Source organism: Pleurodeles waltl, chromosome 9 (assembly GCF_031143425.1).
Source record: "Pleurodeles waltl isolate 20211129_DDA chromosome 9, aPleWal1.hap1.20221129, whole genome shotgun sequence".
Taxonomy (NCBI): Eukaryota; Metazoa; Chordata; class Amphibia; order Caudata; family Salamandridae; genus Pleurodeles; species Pleurodeles waltl.
Window position 1 is genome coordinate 245,135,238 of NC_090448.1, and position 16,539 is coordinate 245,151,776.

General features: G+C 48.8%; 2 protein-coding genes across 2 annotated transcripts in view; one reads left to right on the top strand and one right to left on the bottom strand.

Moving 5' to 3' along the window:
* The window catches only part of TIMP4 (TIMP metallopeptidase inhibitor 4), a 137,724-nt gene extending 132,560 nt beyond the window's left edge, over positions 1 to 5,164 (top strand). The window contains exon 5 of the mRNA XM_069206655.1: positions 764 to 5,164. Coding sequence (XP_069062756.1) covers positions 764 to 961 — 198 coding nt within the window. The 3' untranslated portion in view covers positions 962 to 5,164. The remainder of the gene's footprint in view (positions 1 to 763) is intronic.
* The window catches only part of SYN2 (synapsin II), a 1,016,740-nt gene that overhangs the window by 434,424 nt on the left and 565,777 nt on the right, over positions 1 to 16,539 (bottom strand). The gene's annotated exons all lie outside the window — the stretch shown is intronic.

Consider the following 16,539-nt stretch of genomic DNA (forward strand, 5'->3'; position numbering starts at 1 on the left):
TTATAGAGATTATTGCAGTGTACATAGCTCAACTAGCAATTCCTGCACTGACCATTAAAATCAGAATATCTACAATTGGTCAGTTTTCACAGTATAAAACTCGCTCCAGTGAAAACTCATCTAATAGTAGTGAATGGCATGTAGGGGAACCCTGGTGCAGTCTCAGAGGCAGCTTAGCTCAGAGTAAGGCAGTCTTTGTTTTTTTTAAGGTTTTGTACAAAACTGACATATAATGCCACATTATAAGCAATCCCCAAAATAATTTTTCTATGATAGCATGCTATAACAATAAGTGCTAACAGTAAGTGGTACGATGGGCATGGCATGACCCTGTGCACACAACATACTGGTACCAGTGCAGAGTTTTGGTTAGCGTTAGGTTTAGAGGGCACCAAGCTACATTCATGGCAAGTGAAAATTTGACACCCATTTTGGAAGTCAGTTTACTAAGTGATTATTAACATTCTGGCAGATATACAGGCAGTTACCTGTAATTACTGTAAATAAGTGCATTGGGACGTTTGCTACACAAATATTAGTGGATTAGTTAATTCAGGAGGTTAAATTAGTGAATCGGGAGTGTGATCAATAAAGTACTTGCTTCTCAGTTTTAATTTCATGTATTCAATGTATAACATTAGATTTTAAGCCTTTGTTGATGTCATAATTTGAGCATAAAGGTAGCAATGAGAGTGTGACAAATTTAGAAAATAATGTTTTAAACACCATTTGATGATCATCTTCCCTTATATTTTATATTTAGATAACAATATGCTACATTGTGCCCTGCTCTCTGAATACCCCAAATGAGTGCCTCTGGACCGACTGGCTTATAGAAAGAAAGCTATATGGACAACAAGCCAAGCATTTCTCCTGCATCAAGCGAAGTGATGGATCATGCAGCTGGTACAGGGGAGGCCCTCTTCCTGAAAAAGATTTCATTGATTTGAGTGAACCCTAAAAGCGATATCTCCTTTATTGCTTCAGAGGCTCAATATTTTCGCCAAACATAGCTCACTTTAATCTTCAAAGTGATAAGGTGTCGGTTTCTTTTTATAAGGGGATAAAGTCAAATTTCACTGTGCTTTTAATAAGTGGAATTGGTATTTAAGCAGTAGGGGACCCGACATTTTGAATGGCACTCATTCGATTATCTTGTTTCTTTGTGTGCACATTCTCAATGCCACAAGCTAAGCCCCTCTTTAAGCCCTGCTTCTCAATATTTATGCTCAAGGACAAAATTATGGCATTATGAAGACAGGCAAGAATTGAAGTACACAAAGTATAACATGAATTGTCATGTGTTTTTAACAGGTTTTGCAGGCCAATACTTTAAGAATTATTTTTTTGGTAAACTGTAAGATTAAAGTGTCTTGAGATAAAAACTAGGTTAATTCGTTTTGACAGGCATTTAAAAGGTTGACAAGAGGAACACTCCAGCCTACAATGCAAATATATCCAAGAACTTCAATGTACCATTAATACATGGATCCTTTGTTGTGGTTATGCAGTCCTAAACTTTTATGATTGTTTAAATGTGTTACTGAGAGAAAATCATAAATAGATATTTAATCAATATCCTTTAAAATTAGGAACATGTATTATTTTCTTTATTTATGGTCCACAATGATGCACTTGGCACAAAGCGAATTAGAAGACAAAAGATGACTAAGAACAAATATGTAGGTGGTGGTGGGGGGTTTGCAGACCCAAATTTGCCCAATATGGCCTCCTATAGTCTGTACTACTGAAATTGCATGTTATGCAATCAGTCATTGGAAAGGGAAAAAAAATAGTTAACATGAGAAATAGTTAGAAAAAGATCTACAGTGGCACATATAACAATGTCCATTAGGAAACCTCTTATCGTTTGTAGTTATACAATGGTGACTTTAAATATGTGCAGTATAATACCTTTTCAAAATAAACACAAATTATTAGACTACCTTTCTTCAACTTATAAAAGGCCAATATTCTATTTATCTGTAGCCTTACAGTATCACTTCCATTATGTTACGGGACGAACATGGCAGCTCATCTCAGTGTTTGGGATGGGTGATACAGTGCAGGACTGTGAAGAAGAAGGACTATGAACAACCTAAAAGAGAGAAGTACTGGAAATGAAAATTAAACAAACCCAAAATTCACAATATATTTAAAAATGGCAGGTGCAACTCACATAGCTATACTTAATAGTTAGCAAAATCTGAAAACCTATTCTAGAATCCCATCATTGTGAATGTTTTAAATCCATACAATTCATTCTATTTTGTAGCTAGTTAGTTTTATTTTTTATATTTACAATGCATATCCAAAAATTCATTGTATAAGGATTTTTAAAGTCTAAGTTGAACATTTTTAATTAGAGATGCATTTAGTCAGAAACCTTTTGCTCAAGATTCTATTACATCTATAAGAAAATCACTTAGTTTGACAATCATTAGTTTGCTAATCACACACTTAAACACAAACGTGTTTTATTATTTTTTTAAAACCTCAATTATTCATTTCTAATTTACTAACAAAAGTGGTAAAAACAACTTTATCACAAATCTAAAAAATAGTTTTTAAACCTACGTCTTTATATCCGTGACCTACCTCTAAATTCAACATTGGTTGTTACTTTATCTTGCCATTAGTTCAACTGAGCTAATTTGCGGTTTGAAATGCTTGTCTAGGCTAATTTGGACACTTAGACCCAAGTCATCAAACTGGTAAATTCTGTGATAATAATCATAGTTCTAATTTCAAACTGTGTTTCTGACCTTATGTTTTCAAAGTAATTGTTTTTCAACCCAATGTTTTTAACAAAAAAGTTGTTAAGGTAAGTATTTAAATTATGCTTATTTCACAATTGTTTTTACATCATAAATATTTTGTGTACATTTTTATGATTCACTAACATCTCCATTTATATCTGGGCTACTTTGTATATGGTGCTCATCCATGCTATCTAGACAGATTTTCTACTGTTATCAAAACCTTTTCCATCTATGCCAATGGCAGATAAGTACACACGTGTAGGAGGGGGAACATTTATGGATATGTAGACATTGGGGCACACAAAAGGGAGGAGAATATCATGTACCCTTGCTGCAGAAAGCAAGAGGAGGTCGTTTTTTTAATTAGTTTCAGATAAACTGATCCTTGAAGAGAAGTGTTTTGAACTTCTCCCTGAGAGATGCAGCTATAAACACAAGATGGATCATCCTACCACTGCAAAAACAGAGAGCATTTTCTTTGCCTACATCTTCAAGACCATTACAAAAGTGGGATGTTTCTACAATACCCTTTGGTTTTAGCCCACAACACATGATGACTACTCTCTGATTAGCACATAGTTGGCTTGATTTTTAAAAGTAGCACATGAATAAATATAGCTAAATGTAATTATTGTGGGGAAATTGTCAAACAAAATCTCATTGTGCAGGAATCTTCATCCGTGTACTGAATTGCATGTCACAAACTTCATAACCTTGTGAGGTTGAAAAGTTGTCACCTTTGACAAAAGATTTTTAATTCTGTGCACCATAAAGCAGTGAAATATGGTATCTAATTTGAATAGTCAATTAGACTACGTTCTAAAAACATTAATATTCAAAGTTACTTCTCTGCACACTTTTATGCATATGACACCTATTTTGAAAAATGTGCAAATGACATGCAAGTTAGAAAGTCATGGTTGGCAGAGATGAAATTATATAACAAAAAGTACAGATACAAATTGTGGTGAAAAACAAATATAGCCCATCCTTTTGTAACTATATGCACTGTTTCAATTAGCCATCTATAATATATTTCTCTCATCTCTTTGCAATGTTCATGCTTATTGAGAATACACGTTTGATCCCAAAGTAAAAGAATTCTACTCTACACAAACAACAAAGGGAGAGACCTGGCATATCACAGGAGTTTAAGTACCACATTCTTTTTCTTAGTAAAGGCAACTGACAGGGAGGTCAGAGTGGAACACTTGTGGTAAACAATTAAATGGATGGGACAGAATACAGTGTATCAGGCAAAATACATTATTCATCAAAAACGTATTTCTGTCAGCGAAGTACTGTCAAACCCCTGCACCGGCCTGTATCCTCTCTCCTTTTTGACTATGGATTCAATATTAAACCAGAAAAGACTGATGTTAGAGGAGGTAGACTAATGTATTATTCCTACAGTTACAACTCAAAACAGAAGCATTACAAAGTTTCATAACAGTTATTTCCATCTATATTTATTGAAATCTTCCTATGGATCTGGGAAAATATTGTACAAATATGGATAATTATGGTACACAAGCTAGTTATTTCTGAATTCCGAACTTAGATCTACATTGTTTAAAAAATTCATTTATGATACATGTTTTAGTCTGCTTTGGGGGTTCACTTTATGCTACAGTAATGCATATTGCATAACACTGATTTATCTGCTTTGTGCTCTTTTAAAATGCATTTTATGGACCATAAGTAATGTTACTGTAGTATTTAATATAATTGTGATTGATAGTATATTGTGAAACTTCCTTTACTGTTCATATAGTATTCTTAGAAAGACACTGAAATGAACATGTATTGTGTGTGACTGTGCAGTACTTTTGGCTGTTTTTTTGTGACCACAGCTTTGATAGGGATGTTATAGAATGAAGGTCAGAAGGTTTGTTTCAGAGGTAAATTAAGTATGTTTGTAAAATAATATGATTCTGCCAAACCATAGTTTACCAATGACACTCCCTGTGATCTTGCCAATTACTTCATCCGGTTGGATTCCATCGTCATTAACATCAAATTAAATGGCACAGTAAATAAAGCTGAATCTTCCCGAAACAAGAAGAGGAGATGATGATGACGAACCAGACCTATCAATTTGTACCATTGCCAGCAACCAAAATCAGCAGTGGTGTAACATTCATATATGAATGACATTCGTTGGCCAGGGAAGCCTGCTTCTCTTGTATATAAACCTAACAATTTCACATTTTCTGTTTAGCTAAATCCAATTAACAATCATGTATTAACGTAGGAGGTTTTGGTTACTGATCATATATTTGTTTTGTTATCAACCATTAGGTCATGGACATCTACCTAATCTAATATACATAGTGTGATATTTGTTTTGATGTAATGATGTATTTTGAAACGACTGTGCAGTAAATGTACATTTTCTACGGTTTCATGCCCCTTTTTCTATCAATGCAGTACCTGTATCAATATTTCCTTCACTAATCTGTGTTCTCTAAATAGCCATCTTCCATCCTGGGGGACATTTAGTCATGAACTTTGCCACAGAAAGGGACTGATACTACCTTGAATAACATTTAGGCTGTAATAGATAAAGGTGAAGTGGTCCTACTAGTCTTCTAGATCTGCATGCTCCATTTGATAGCCTTAATCACACCTTCCCTCTCTCAAAGCTGTTGAAAGCAGTGGTTTGTTGAATACAGAAGTCCTTCTGATTCCCTTCTCTCTTTCCAGCCATTTGGTGTGTGAAGCCTTTGAAGGATGGTGTCTCATGCGGGTTATGTATTTGTAACCACTACCACATCTAAGTAGATTACTTGTATTAACTAGAGGTAAATTGGTTAGCATATGCAAGAGACATGAACATCATTTTCCAACTCAAGTGTGTCTTGGACACAACATCAAGATACTTCAAAAGAGCATACTTGCCACCTAATAATGTATGAAAGACAACAGGTAAACTTGAGGTCTTTTAAAGCAAACTGTTTTCTTGTGCTACAAACACAAACCTGCATACGATCCATGAATTGTGTCCATCTACTAGCATTCAAAATGCAAGACATATTTGACTAGTTTCTGGGAATGAAATAATCTTTATAGTACATCTCATTGCTATATTTTGTTAATCTTAATCCTATAAGTAGATCGTTTATTTCGCAGGACCATTTGTCTGTTATAGCCATGGCTACCAATAGGACAAAGCTCCATTACTGAAAATTTGTTTAGATGCAAAACAAAATCCTGTTTTTACAAAAACAACTATTCAAAAACAAGAGTAGAGACTAAGGGGGTCATTCTGACCTCGGCGGTAAAAGGCGCCTACCGCCGGTCAGAAATCCTCCATAATCCCGCCGCGGTCGCGGAAACCCGCCACGGTCATTCTGACCCGCAGAAGGCAAACCTCCGAAAATCCGACCGCCACAACAGACCGCCAGACCAGCGGTCGGCGGAAAGGTGGAGGTGACCAAACCTCCACCGTCACGCCAACAGAAATACGCCCATCCCATTACGACCCACGAATCCACGCGGCGGTCATTCAAACGCGGTATTCCATTGGCGGGACACACCGCCGCGGTCAGAATACACACAAACGAACAAAACTCAGCCACATTGGACGATTTGAATCCCACACACCTGATACACATACACACACCACTCCCACACACACAATACAATATAAAACACACACCCCCATCACCCACAAACCCCTACGCTAAAAAATTCGTCAAGAAGGCAAGAGCGAGACACCAGCATCCAAAAAATAACAGCCACAGCCACTCAACACCATCACCCACACACTATCCACACACAAAACAACACACACCACCACACTCAACTCACTTAAATACACATAATCCACCCCACACATCATACACACCACCCCATGGCACCCCAAAGACAACCCCGCTTCACAGACGAAGAACTCAGGGTCATGGTGGAGGAAATCGTTCGGGTAGAGCCCCAGCTGTTCGGCACACAGATACAATACACCAGCATTGCCCGGAGGACGGAGCTATGGCAGAGGATTGTCGACAGGGTGAACGCAGTGGGACAGCACCCCAGAAATCGGGAAGACATCAGGAAGCGATGGAACGACCTACGGGGGAAGGTGCGTTCCATGGTATCCAGGCACAACATCGCCGTGCAGAAGACTGGCGGAGGACCCCCACCTCAACCCCCACAATTCACATCATGGGAGGAGGAAGTCTTGAACATCCTGCATCCTGACGGCCTCGCAGGAGTCGGCGGAGGAATGGATACTGGTAAGTTGAAGCTTCAATACTGCTTCCCCCCCACCTGCATGCCAAATCAGACCCCAAACCTCACCCCCATCCTCGAACCCCACCCTCACCCCCACCCCCATCGTCACCCCCACCCTCACCCCCACCACCATCCTCACCCCCACCCCCAGCACACCTATTCCCCGCCAATGTCTCACCATCACAACCCACACATCCCAAAACCTAGGCCTGCATGCGTCCACTAAGCATGGACACCCATCACCAAAGCATGCCCAATGCATATACACATCCCCCCCACAAGCCACCCTCACCAAAGCCCCCACACACGAATGCCAGCACTTGGGGACACGAGAACCCACAGATACACCCATATGCCACACATTGAAACTATAACCATACCTCTATACCCCTGCAGGACCCGACCGTCAACACACCGCGGCGGAGGGGCCAGAATTCTCCACACCCCCCACCCAAGAGGCCGTCAGCGATGACAGCAGCTCTGTCGACCTGGACACCGATGACCAGCCCGGACCATCGGGGACCTCTGGACAGTCGGTTCCCCTCACACAGGCCCAGGCCACTACAGACCCAAACCCCTCTGGGAACACCAGCACAGCTCCCACCCAGCGGGCCCATGCCTCTGTCTCCAGGGCGCGTCAATCTGCGGTGTGTCTACCACTACAGGGCACCCAGGATAACCCACCACCCCAACAACAACAGGGACCTGGGGGCAGTGGTAGTGGGCACACCGGCCAGGGGGCAGAGGCCCAGGGAAACAGGGGAACTCGGAGGGCAGCTGTGCGACAGGGGGGGGACGGGCCCAGGGAACCCACTCTCCACGAGGTCCTCACCACCATCATGGGAGCATACAACCGCTCCCAGGAGACGATGGCGACGGTACTGGCCCGGTTCCAGGAGATCCAGGTACTGCAGGAGGAACACTATCGGGGGTACAGGGAGGACATCAGAGCCATCAACACCACCCTGGTTACCATGGTAGGGCTGCTGCAGGACCTCGTCAACAACAGGGCGGACACTCAACAACACCCAAGGGCCCCTGCCACTAGCCTGGACCAAGAACAGCCAACCACCTCCGCCGGCGCTAGTGGACAGGAGGCCCCCGCACAGCAGCAGCCCACCAGACCCCCACCTCCTGCAGGAGAAGAACCACCCCGCAAGAGGGCCCTGAGATCTCGCAAGAAGACAGAGTAGGATGTCAAGACCCCCGCCAGCAATGGATACCACCTGATGTCATCCCACTGTCCCACATTGTCACCCTGTCCATCCTTGAACTGCCCATGCTCCATCTCTCCACAGGCCTCTGGACAATGCACCTGTGTGACTGTTACTCTGGACTCTGCCATGGACATTCCTTCACCATAGCCCCCACCCACTTGAAACCACCCATCCCATTTTGAGCACTTAAATAAACACCTATTTTGCACCAAAATATCTGGAGTCTGGCTGTGATTTCAATAGATTGTAATTGACATGACAGTGCAAATATGTCCTTGTACATGGTGAAGTCAACAAACAGCTGCCACAAAGCTGTAGTCCATGGGGAAACGAAGCACAGGACTCGTAGTGGGGACCCCAGATCTGAAATAGGGAGGGAAAAGCCAAAACTCAGTCATCATACACTGGGGCAAATAGACAGGAAGCAGAGATGCTGGAGAGTAGTTAACATTTACTAAATTATCTTTGAAATGTTACCTGTGTCCTATTGGAAGTACTGTTCAATGATTCTGTCCCTGTTGTCTGTTTCAGCCCCGTCGTCTTCCTCCTCGTCACTCTCCTCAGGTTCCACCGCTGCCACAACACCACCGTCTCGACCATCCTCCTGCAGGAAAGGCACCTGGCGGCGCAAAGCCAGGTTGTGAAGCATGCAGCAGGCCACGATGATGTGACACACCTTCTTAGGTGAGTACATTAGGGATCCACCTGTCATATGCAGGCAGCGAAACCTGGCCTTTAGGAGGCCAAAGGTGCGTTCGATCACCCTCCTAGTACGCCCATGGGCCTCATTGTACCGTTCCTCTGCCCTGGTCCGGGGATTCCTTACTGGGGTCAGTAGCCACGACAGGTTGGGGTTCCCAGAGTCCCCCACTAGCCATACACGGTGTCTCTGTAGCTGTTCCATCACGTAAGGGATGCTGCTATTCCTGAGGATGTAGGCGTCATGCACTGACCCTGGGAATTTGGCATTTACATGCGAGATGTACTGGTCAGCCAAACACACCACCTGGATGTTCATTGAATGGTAATTTTTTCTGTTCCTGTACACCTGCTCCCTGTCTCTTGGGGGAACCAAAGCCACATGGGTCCCATCAATGGCACCAATTACGTTGGGAATATGTCCAAGGGCGTAGAAATCACCCTTCACTGTAGCCAATTCGCCCACCTCAGGGAAAATGATGTAGCTCCTCACGGATTTCATCAGGGCAGACAACACTCTGGATAACACCTTCGAAAACATGGGCTGAGACATCCCAGAAGCAATTCCCACGGTTGTCTGAAATGACCCACTTGCCAAGAAATGGAGTACTGACATGACCTGCACCAGAGGGGGAATCTCTGTGGGTTGGCGGATGGGGGACATCAGGTCGGGCTCCAGCTGGGCACACAGTTCATGGATAGTGGCACGGTTAAGACGGTAGGTCAGGATAATGTGGCGTTCTTCCATTGTCGACAGGTCCACCAGCGGTCGGTACACGGGAGGATTCATCCGTCTCCTCGCCCAACCCAGCGGACGGTGCCTAGGAAGGACAACATGGAGCACACAGTCAAGCAACCCACAGGTACGTACTCACAGCTAGCACAGTAAACGATTCTCTATGCAGTGAATGGCGTGTCTGAGTGGCTATGCAAGGCCTAGGCCTGTGTGACGCTGTTGAAATTGAGCCATGTGGGCCCTGGAAATGGCGGCTGCCTGACCTGTGAAGTGTGACAATGGGATGTGAGGTCAATGCGCTGGCGTGGCACACCGCGGCGGGCGGCGGGCGAAGACCGCGGCGCAAAGCCGCATTGGTTAACATTGAAGCCTATGGGTTTCAGGAGCCAATGGCGAAGGGCGCCGGCGGTGGCGGGACGCACCGCCGCGGTACGCACCGCCGCGGACGTCACCGCCATTTTCTATCTACTTATCCACTTGCGACTTGAACTTTCACAGGAGAGGACCTATACTGCAAGTGTTGCTGTGACCTCGGTCTGGAAGGGACAATGGCTGCTGCGGCTGGGGAAAGGGCCCCTGCCTTCACTGGAGAGGAGTTGGAGAAACTTGTGGATGGGGTCCTCCCCCAGTATGCCCTACTCTACGGTCCTCCAGACCAACAAGTGAGTTTAATTCAATATGGATTTGGGGCCACTGGCTGGCTTGGGGGCCTGGCGGGGGGCCTGGCGGGGATGGGGGGCATGTTGGGCCTGGCGGGGGGCATGGCGGGGGGCCTGGCGGGGATGGGGGGCATGTTGGGCCTGGCGGGGGGCATGGCGGGGGGCCTGGCGGGGATGGGGGGCATGTTGGGCCTGGCGGGGGGCATGGCGGGGATGGGGGGCATGTTGGGCCTGGCGGGGGCATGGCGGGGGGCCTGGCGGGGATGGGGGGCATGTTGGGCCTGGCGGGGGGCATGGCGGGGGGCCTGGCGGGGATGGGGGGCATGTTGGGCCTGGCGGGGGGCATGGCGGGGATGGGGGGCATGTTGGGCCTGGCGGGGGGCATGGCGGGGGGCCTGGCGGGGATGGGGGGCGTTGGGCCACTGGAAAGGAAAATGCTGAGAAACTTGAACGTGGTATTTCTCCCTCCCTGTACGTGTCACATAGGTCCGCGCCCATGAGAAGATCGGGATTTGGCGTGCCATCGCCAAGGAAGTCCGGACCCTGGGGGTCCACCATCGACGGGGCACCCACTGCCGCAAGAGGTGGGAGGACATCCGCCGCGGGACCAAGAAGACCGCCGAGTCTCTGCTGGGGATGGCCTCCCAACGTAGGCGGGGTGCCTGCCGTCAACTGAGCCCCCTGATGTTCCGGATCCTGGCGGTGGCCTACCCTGAATTGGATGGGCGCGTGAGGGCAGCACAGCAGACACAAGGGGGTGAGTACAAGCATTATCTACTCTGTTGTCGCGCAGTGGAGGTGTCTGGGTGGGGGAGGAGGGCTGGGGGTCCCCCTAGGCCAGGGCGATATCTGTAGGCTGGGCACCCCCGTAAGCCCCTGTGTCACCAGCCACCACCCTCAGTAGTTTGTCAGTACAGCCATCCCTGGGCCGTGTCATCCATGGGTGCAGTTGTCAACTCTAGGCGTGTAGGGCATGTTCCACGGAATGCGTAGCGGACCCCAAGTGCGCAACTTAGTGCAGGGGGCATCTGTGTCTGTCATGTCCGCTAACTGTACCGGAGATCCATGTACTCAATATCCCTTTATTTCTCTCTCCCCCCCCCTTTTTGTTTGTCTTTCTGTGCTTGTGTGCATCAGCATCATCAGGCGGAGGAGAAGTGGCATCGGGGCAGGAGGGAGCTGCATCTCACATGGCCCAGGAGGGCCATGCCACAGAGTCAGACTGGACCAGTGAGACGGAGGGCGAGGGGAGCTCCACGACGGGGACGACTGGACCCTGCAGCGACACGGACACGTCCTCGGAAGGGGGCTCCCTTGCGGGGGTGGCACCATCCGTGCCCCCCGCCATTACAGGTACAGCCGCCACCCAGCGCACCATCTCCGCCCTCCCAGCAGCCCCTCAGCGTTCGCCCCGTGCCCGCTCTGCCAGGAAGCCGGGCATCTCCTTCGCCCCAGGCACCTCAGGCCCTGCCCCTGTTACCCCCGCTGCCCTCAGTGAGGAGGTCATTGACCTCCTCCGAACGCTCATTGTTGGGCAGACTACCCTTTTGAATGCCATCCAGGGGGTGGAGAGGGAGGTTCATCGCAGCAATGCGTACCTGGAGGGCATTCATTCGGGTCAGGCTGCCCATCAGCGATCGTTCCAGGCTCTGGCCTCAGCACTGACGGCAGCCATTGTCCCTGTCTCCTGCCTGCCTCTACTAACTCCCTCCTCCCAGTCTCCTGTTCCTCTGCCTGTCCCACCCACACCATCAGACCAGCCTGCACACACCTCAACACCCAAGAGAAGCTCATCCAAACATAAGCACCACAGATCACGCAGACATTCACACACGCAACATTCCGATGCAGACATGCCAACAGTCACTACCACCTCTGTGACCCCCACCTCCTCGTCTCCCTCCTCCCTCCCTGTGACGTCTACACTCACACCTCCATTCACCTCACCATCAGCCAGTGTTTCCATCACCAGCACACCCTCCACTCCAGTCCGCACACGTGCAGTCACCACCCCCACTGCCATTTACACGTCCCCTGTGTCCTCTCCCACTGTGTCTGTCACCCCCTCTTCCACACCACACAAACGCATAAACCCACCCACCCAACAGCCATCCACCTCACGACAGCCTATCCCTCCTGCACCTGCACCCAAAGACAGCAAACGTGACTCACCTACAACCACATCCTCTCCCTCCACTCCCATTCCCACTGTACCTACCACTCTCCATTGTCCCAAGAAGCTCTTCCTCGCCACTACTAACTTCTTTCCTGACCCTGAGCCCCCCCCTCCTTCTCGTCGGGGTAAGAAGAGCACCTCAGCCACCACCAGCCCTGCAGCCCCCTTGACAAGGGTGCAGGGGTATTGGAGCCCGCCAGCCCGCATGTCTGGATCTTCGCCCAGCAGCAAGGGGACAGCCAGCCCACCCCCTGGGAAGAGGAGCAGAAGGCGGAAGGGTCGCCGCAGGAGCCCGCCTTCTACATCCCCCCCGGACACCACCCAGAGACAGTCACCAGCCACAGCTCCAAAGGGAGGAAAGGGCCACAGGCCCACGACTAAGGAGGGCAAGGGCAGCAAGTCGGAGAGGTCAGGCAGCAGGCCTGCTGCCCAGGAGGAGCCCACAACCCCCATAGCCGCTGCCCCGGGAGGAACCGGCACAGCTGCCCCGGGAGAGCCCACCACCCCCATAGCCGCTGCCCAGGGAGGACCCAGCCCAGCTGGCCAGGAGGGCCCCACCACCCACAGCCCAGGTGGGCAGTGAAGGAGCACCATCCCCGCTGCCCAGGAGGGCACCACCAGGCAATTAGCAGTTGGCCATAGACCGTCCGCCGTCTCAAGAACCGCTGAACTGGGCCCCGCCGTCTCAAGAACCGCTGAACTGGGCCCTTCAGGGCAAGAACCGCTGAACTGGGCCCCGCCGTCTCAAGAACCGCTGAACTGGGCCCCGCCGTCTCAAGAACCGCTGAACTGGGCCCTTCAGGGCAAGAACCGCTGAACTGGGCCCTTCAAGGCAAGGAGCGCTGAACTGGGCCCTTCAGGGCAAGAACCGCTGAACTGGGCCCTTCAGGGCAAGAACCGCTGAACTGGGCCCTTCAGGGCAAGAACCGCTGAACTGGGCCCTTCAAGGCAAGGAGCGCTGAACTGGGCCCCGCCGTCTCAAGCACCGCTCCGCTGGGCCCCGCCGTCTCACGCACCGCTCCGCTGGGCCCCGCCGTCTCAAGAACCGCTGAACTGGGCCCTTCAAGGCAAGGAGCGCTGAACTGGGCCCCGCCGTCTCAAGAACCGCTGAACTGGGCCCCGCCGTCTCAAGAACCGCTGAACTGGGCCCTTCAGGGCAAGAACCGCTGAACTGGGCCCCGCCGTCTCAAGAACCGCTTACTGGGCCCTTCAGGGCAAGAACCGCTGAACTGGGCCCTTCAGGGCAAGAACCGCTGAACTGGGCCCCGCCGTCTCAAGCACCGCTCCGCTGGGCCCCGCCGTCTCACGCGCCGCTCCGCTGGGCCCCGCCGTCTCAAGAACCGCTGAACTGGGCCCTTCAAGGCAAGGAGCGCTGAACTGGGCCCCGCCGTCTCAAGAACCGCTGAACTGGGCCCTTCAGGGCAAGGAGCGCTGAACTGGGCCCTACAAGGCAAGGAGCGCTGAACTGGGCCCTTCAAGGCAAGGAGCGCTGAACTGGGCCCCGCCGTCTCAAGAACCGCTGAACTGGGCCCTTCAGGGCAAGAACCGCTGGCCCTTTGGCAGACGTGGCAGGGCAGGATCTATCTCGGGCAGGGCTGCAGGATGTCCTCTGGCCAACTTGCCTCCTCCAGTGGCAGTGGGGTCTGCTATGGACTGTATGGACTGTGGCTTTGCTCTCCCCAGGATGGCCCAGTGGGCAGGCCACCCACTGTATGGACTGTATGGACTGTGGCTTTGCTCTCCCCAGGATGGCCCAGTGGGCAGGCCACCCACTGTATGGACTGTATGGACTGTGGCTTTGCTCTCCCCAGGATGGCCCAGTGGGCAGGCCACCCACTGTATGGACTGTATGGACTGTGGCTTTGCTCTCCCCAGGATGGCCCATTGGGCAGGCCACCCACTGTATGGACTGTATGGACTGTGGCTTTGCTCTCCCCAGGATGGCCCAGTGGGCAGGCCACCCACTGTATGGACTGTTTGGACTGTGGCTTTGCTCTCCCCAGGATGGCCCAGTGGGCAGGCCACCCACTGTATGGACTGTTTGGACTGTGGCTTTGCTCTCCCCAGGATGGCCCAGTGGGCAGGCCACCCACTGTATGGACTGTGGCTTTGCTCTCCCCAGGATGGGCCAGTGGTCATGGAGTCCCCTCGTGGATCTGGCGTCGTGTACTCAAGTGGCTGAGGTGTCCCCCCTTCCCTTCCCCCTGAGGTGCCTGTCCTATTTTCTTTCTGATGCCCCTGCAGTGTTCTCTCCGTGGAGTTCTTGTCGTGGGACTGGGCCTTGCCCCTTTGCACAGGACCCCTGTGATCCACGGACAGTGGTTGGACTACATTTAGTAGCTGTATATATTTTGTACATAGTTTATTTATTTATTGGGATTACTGGTGTACATATTTCAATATATCTGCCCGTTTATGATCTCTTCTTTTGGTCTTTGCATTATTTCGGAGGGGGGTGGTTTGTGGGTTGTGACAGTGATCTGTGGGAATGCATTGATGTGTGTGTTGTAGTGGGTGTGGGTGGGTGGGTGTGTGCCGGTAATCTTTTCCCTCCCCTGTGTCGTAGGTGCAGTACTCACCGATGTCTTCCGCGCCGCCGGGCGTGCTCCTGGTATATGAGCAGGAATAGGAGTGCGGGGATGACCTGCAACTCTGGCTCCATACTGCCGGAATCTCGCGTGGAGTGCGTAGAGGTGAGCGTTTTCCCGTTCGTAGTCTGTTTCCGCCGTGTTCTTATCGGCGGTGCTCCCGCACCGGAAAAGGTGGCAGATTGGTGGGTCGTAATAGGGTGGGCGGTACATTGTCTGCCGCCGGGCTGTTGGCGGGAACCGCCGCGCTGTTTGTTTGTACCGCTGTGGCGGTCGGAGTGTTAAGTTGGCGGGCTGTGTTGGCGGTTCCCGCCAGGGTCAGAATTGCATATTTTAGACCGCCGGCCTGTTGGCGGCTTGGCCGCCGCTTTATCACTGACCGCCAGGGTCAGAATGAGGGCCTAAGAGCCCTAAAATTTAGAAAAACCATAAAATTTGATTTAAAGTGCATTGACTACAAGTTAAATCCTGCATTACCTAACATATATATGTGAATCATTGCATACTATACAGATAAGTCACTTGCATTACCTAACGTATATATGTGAATCACTGCATACTATATAGATAAGACACTTGATGTTTGAAAATCAGGCCCTAAGCAAAAGATCTGGTCTTGACTTCAGATCATTGTCATGAAAGGGAGGCACATTGTAGCAGGTGACCAAATATTTGCTTAACATGCTGTAAAATGATTGGACAGTTGTTCTGAATGCCTGTGCAAAGGATCTGAAATACTATTGTTTCATCAGCCGATAATGAGCATCAAGGCTGCCTGCCATTGAATCTGCCTATTTTTGTTATCAGTACTTCTGAGAAGTCTATTCGTTTGGGAACTTTAAAATTACCATTGGTTTAGACTGGATTTAAATAGCCTAAATACCCCTTTGGTGACCAGAGCCCTACAAGAACTCCACATAGCACAATATAACATATTGTCTTCCATCATATAGACATCTATTATTCATAATTGTCCTTGTTCCTCTATACAGGAGATATGTAATATCATATCCACTTATACCAAACTTTTCCACGAAAACAAGCTAGCATTTAGGAATTTGTCTTCCCCTCGAGATAATCACGAATCTCCAAACCAGTAAATTAGTCAACTAATTTATATTGCTAATTGCTGTAACTTCTCTACATGCAACCTATACACAAAGGCATTCTCGAGTATGTAAAGGATTACTCCAGTTGAATGTTCTTTTACATGCCTTTGTAAATTGGTCCCCAAACATCTAAAATGGGAAAAATTGGAAAATGTCAGAGAATATCAATTTACAATTCGTACAAATAGAAAGGACTGCACCTTTATTAAGTGCGATTTTTCAGACTGATTCTCAAAAGCATTTAGGTTGATGTAAAACAATATTCCTTTATTACTACTTCCTGTACTCATAAATGTTTTGTGAATTATTTGGCACTCTGCAGGAAAGTATCTTGAGTCAAGGAGCATCAATTATATTGCT